We start from the raw sequence: 4,053 nt of genomic DNA on the forward strand, positions 1-4,053 counted from the left end.
ATTTATTTATTTATTTATTTAAATCCAGGTTAGTTAAAATATGGTATAATAATGATTTCAGGAATAGAATTTAGTGACTCATCACTTACTTATAACACCCAGTGATCATCACAAGTGTCCTCCTTAATGTCCCTTGTCCCTTTAACTCATCCCCTCACCCAATACCCCTCCAGCAACCCTCAGTTTGTTCTCTGTATTTAAGAGTTTCTTCTGGTTTGTCTCCCTCTCTGTTTTTATATTATTTTTGCTTCTTTTCTCTTATGTTCATCTGTTTTGTACCTTAAGTTCCACATATGAATGAAATTCTAAATTTGTCTTTCTCTGACTAGCTTATTTTGCTTAGCATAATATACTCTAGTTTCATCCACATTGTTGCAAATGGCAAAATTTCATTCTTTTGATTGCTGACTAATATTCCATTGTGTGTGTGTGTGTGTGTGTGTGTGTGTGTGAATACACACATCACATCACATCTTTATCCATTCATCTGTTCATGGACATCTGGGCTTTTGCTATACTTTGCCTTTTGTAGTGACTGGTGTAGTGCTGTACTGCTGTTATAAACTTTGGGCTGAATGTACCCCTTTGGAACAGCATCCCTGTATCCTTTGAATAAATCCTAGTAGTGTAATTGCTGAATCATAGGGTAATTCTATTTTTAATTCTTTGGGAAACCTCTGTACTGTTTTCCAGAGTGGCTGCACCAGTTTGCATTTCCACCAGCAGTGCAAAAGGCCTACTCTATCTCTACATCCTCACCAACATGTGCTGTTACCTGGGTTGTTAATTTTAGCCATTCTTACAAGTGTGAGGTAGTATTTTATTGTGGTTTTAGTTTGTATTTCCCTGATGATGGATGATGTTGAGCATTTTTTCATGTGTCTGTTAGTCAGTGGATGCCTTCTTTGAAATAATATGCATTCATTCATGGAGAGTTTAGTCCACTGACATTTATTTTATTTATTTTTTAATTTATTTTTTAAATTTACATCCACATTAATTAGCATATAGTGCAACAATGATTTCAGGAGTAGATTCCTTAATGCTCCTTATCCAGTTAGCCCATCTCCCTCCCACAATCCCTCTAGTAACCCTCTGTTCTCCATATTTGAGTCTCTTATGTTTTGTCCTCCTCCTTGTTTTTATATTATTTTTGCTTCCCTTATGTTCATCTGTTTTGTATCATAAAGTCCTCATATGTGTGAAGTCATATGATACTTGTATTTCTCTGACTAATTTCCCTTAGCATAATACCCTCCAGTTCTATTCACATAGTTGCAAATGGCAAGATTACATTCTTTTTGATTGCTGAATAATACTCTATTGCATATATTATATATATACCACATCTTCTTTATCCATTCATCTATTGCTGGACATTTGGGCTCTTTCCATACTTTGACTATTGTTGATAGTGCTACTATAAACATTGGGGTGCATGTGCCCCTTTGAAATAGTATATCTGTATTCCTTGGATAAATACCTACTTCTGCAATTGCTGGGTTGTAGGGTAGTTCTATTTTTAATTTTTTGAGGAACCTCCATACTGTTTTCAAGAGTGGCTGCACTAGTTTGCATTCCCAAGTCCATTGACATTTAGAGTGAGTACTGAAAGATATGAATTTAGTGCTATTACGTTACCTGTAAAGGTGGTATTGTTCTCTGGTCCTTTATAGTCTTTGTTGCTTTTGGTTTTTTTTGTTTTGTTTCATCTTTTCTCCACTTAAAATTTCTTGCAGGGCTGATTTAGTGGTCAAGAACTCCTTTAGTGTTTGTTTGTCTGAGAAACTCTTTATCTCTCCTATTTAGAATGACAGCCTTGTTGGATAAAGAATTCTTGGATGCATACTTTTCCAATTTAGAATGTTGAATATATCCTGCCACTCCTTTCTAGTCTGCCAACTTTCTGTAGATAGGTCTTCTGTGAATGTGTCCACAGAATAGGTTCTTTTATAGGTTAAGGATTTTTTTTTCCTTGCTGTGTTCACAATTCTATCCTTGTCTGTGTATTTTGTGACTATGATATGCTTTGGTGGTGGTCAGTTTTTGTTGAATCTAATGGGAGTTTTCTGTGCTTTGTAGATTTTGATGTCTGTGTCCTTCCCCAGGTTAGGAAAGTTTTCTGCTATTATTTGCTCACATAAACCTTCTGCCACTTTTTGTCTATATTCATCTCCTGGGACACCTATGATTTGGATGTTATTCCTTTTTAATAAGTCACTGAGTTCTCTAAGTCTTGTATCATGCTTTTTTGCTTTGTTTCTCTCATTTTTATGCTTCATTATTCTCCATAATTTTGTCTTCTATATTGTTGATTCACTGCTCTGCTTTGTCCATCCTTACCTTTATGACATCCATTCAAGATTGCATCTTGGGTATAGAATTTTAAATTTTGTCCTAACTAGATTTTACTTCTTTTATCTCAGCAGAAAAGTATTCTATGCTTTTTTCTACCCCAGCTAATACTTGAATATAGTAGTTCTAAATTTAATTCATACATCTTGTTTATATCTGTGTTTATTAAGCCCTTGGCTGTCATTTCTTTCCGTTCTTTCTTTTAGGGTGAATTCCTTTATTTTGTCATTTTGGAGGAAGAAAAAGAATTAATAAAATTTTAAAAAATTAAAAAATTAAGGACAAAACAAAAGGAAGGTAGATCTTAGGTGTGTTTTGGTTTGCTTTTTGAGAGAAGTTTGGTAGAATAGAACAAAAAGGGAAAGAAAGAAAGGAAAAACAGTAAGAAAAAATTTAAAAATTAAAAAAGATTTTATCTAATAAAATAGAATAAAATGAAATAAGGAAAATGAAATAGAGTCAAAAATTTTTAAAAATTAAAAATAAAGAAAAAAATTTAAAAATTAAAAATTTATAAAGGAAAGAAAAATAAATATTTATCTTTCTATGTCAAAGAAAAGGAAAAAAAAGCAAAAAAAGAAAAAAGCAAAAAAGCAAAAAAACAAAAACAAAAACAAAAACAAAAAAACACCTAACTAAAGATGAACCAGAAAGCAAAATGAAACCCAAATGAAATTACATCCAGTTTCCCCCAGAACTGAAACTATGAAGCTCTCTATAGTCCATACACTAAGCAGGTAGAAGGACTTGTGCTGTTCTAGGGGATGTGCTTGGAGGGTACACTTGGGTGGGGCTTGGGGTAACAGCTCTGTTCTCCACTAGTTGGCTCTGATTAGCTAACTGGGGTGGATCAGTGTGGTGAGCGTGCACTTGTGCGTGTATGTGCATGCACCGGAGAGGTGAGGTTGGCTTCACCCAGTTCCCTAGTCTCTGGTAACAGGAACTTCATGCTCTCACTACCCCTAATCCAGCACCCCACCTCTCCTTTGTCTCAGGCCTCCATCCACTCCCTGCCTCTACCCTGTCTGTGTCCAAGCCGTCAGCCTGCCAGGTGGTATCTCCCTCCAGAGTTTTATCTCTGATGGGATTGTGTTTCAAAACCCCATACTTCAGAAACCTCTGTGGCCTGGACCTGTGCTGACTCTCTAGGGGAAGGTTTTGCTGGGCAATGGCAGGGTGCTAGCTTGTCCCAGAAAACATTCATGTGGTTGTACAGTGGCAGAAGTTCAGTCACAACACACAGTCAGTGCCAGATTTCACCACACTCTGATCTTTTCGTCTCAATACCAGCAAACATGGCTGTTCTCTGGGGTCCCCTGGGACCTTTTCCTGTGGAGAGGCCATGTGGCCTCTACAAAATGCACTCCAAGCAGGGGAACTGCTTCTCCCTATGTGGCAAATGGACCCCTCAGACCCTGCTGCCTGCTCCCGGTGGTTTGCCCTACTACCTCACCAGAGAACTGACAGGCTCTGGGTTCTGGAACTTCAGATTCTGTACTCCCTGTGTATAGAATCTTAGTGTATTGAAACCCTCTCCTTTCTTCCTGTCAGTGGTTTAAGAAACAGATTTCTTGTTCAATCCCCTGAGTGGGCTTTCACTTTCTTTCTCTTTCTCTCCAGCTACTTTCGGGCAAGTGTTTTTCCTGCACTCTCCCAACGTGCTACACTATCCCCATTTCTCTGTCCTTTGTCTGCAGA

General features: G+C 37.2%; 1 protein-coding gene across 1 annotated transcript in view; it reads left to right on the top strand.

Annotated features, from left to right (window-relative positions):
- The first annotated feature begins 3,650 nt into the window (after window positions 1–3,650).
- The window catches only part of LOC115301894 (transmembrane protease serine 11B-like), a 19,467-nt gene continuing 19,064 nt past the window's right edge, over window positions 3,651–4,053 (top strand). The window contains exon 1 of the mRNA XM_029951903.1: window positions 3,651–3,860. Within this exon, the coding sequence (XP_029807763.1) occupies window positions 3,651–3,860 (210 nt within the window). The remainder of the gene's footprint in view (window positions 3,861–4,053) is intronic.

The sequence above is a fragment of the Suricata suricatta genome, chromosome 1 (assembly GCF_006229205.1).
Source record: "Suricata suricatta isolate VVHF042 chromosome 1, meerkat_22Aug2017_6uvM2_HiC, whole genome shotgun sequence".
In the NCBI taxonomy this organism is placed as follows: Eukaryota; Metazoa; Chordata; class Mammalia; order Carnivora; family Herpestidae; genus Suricata; species Suricata suricatta.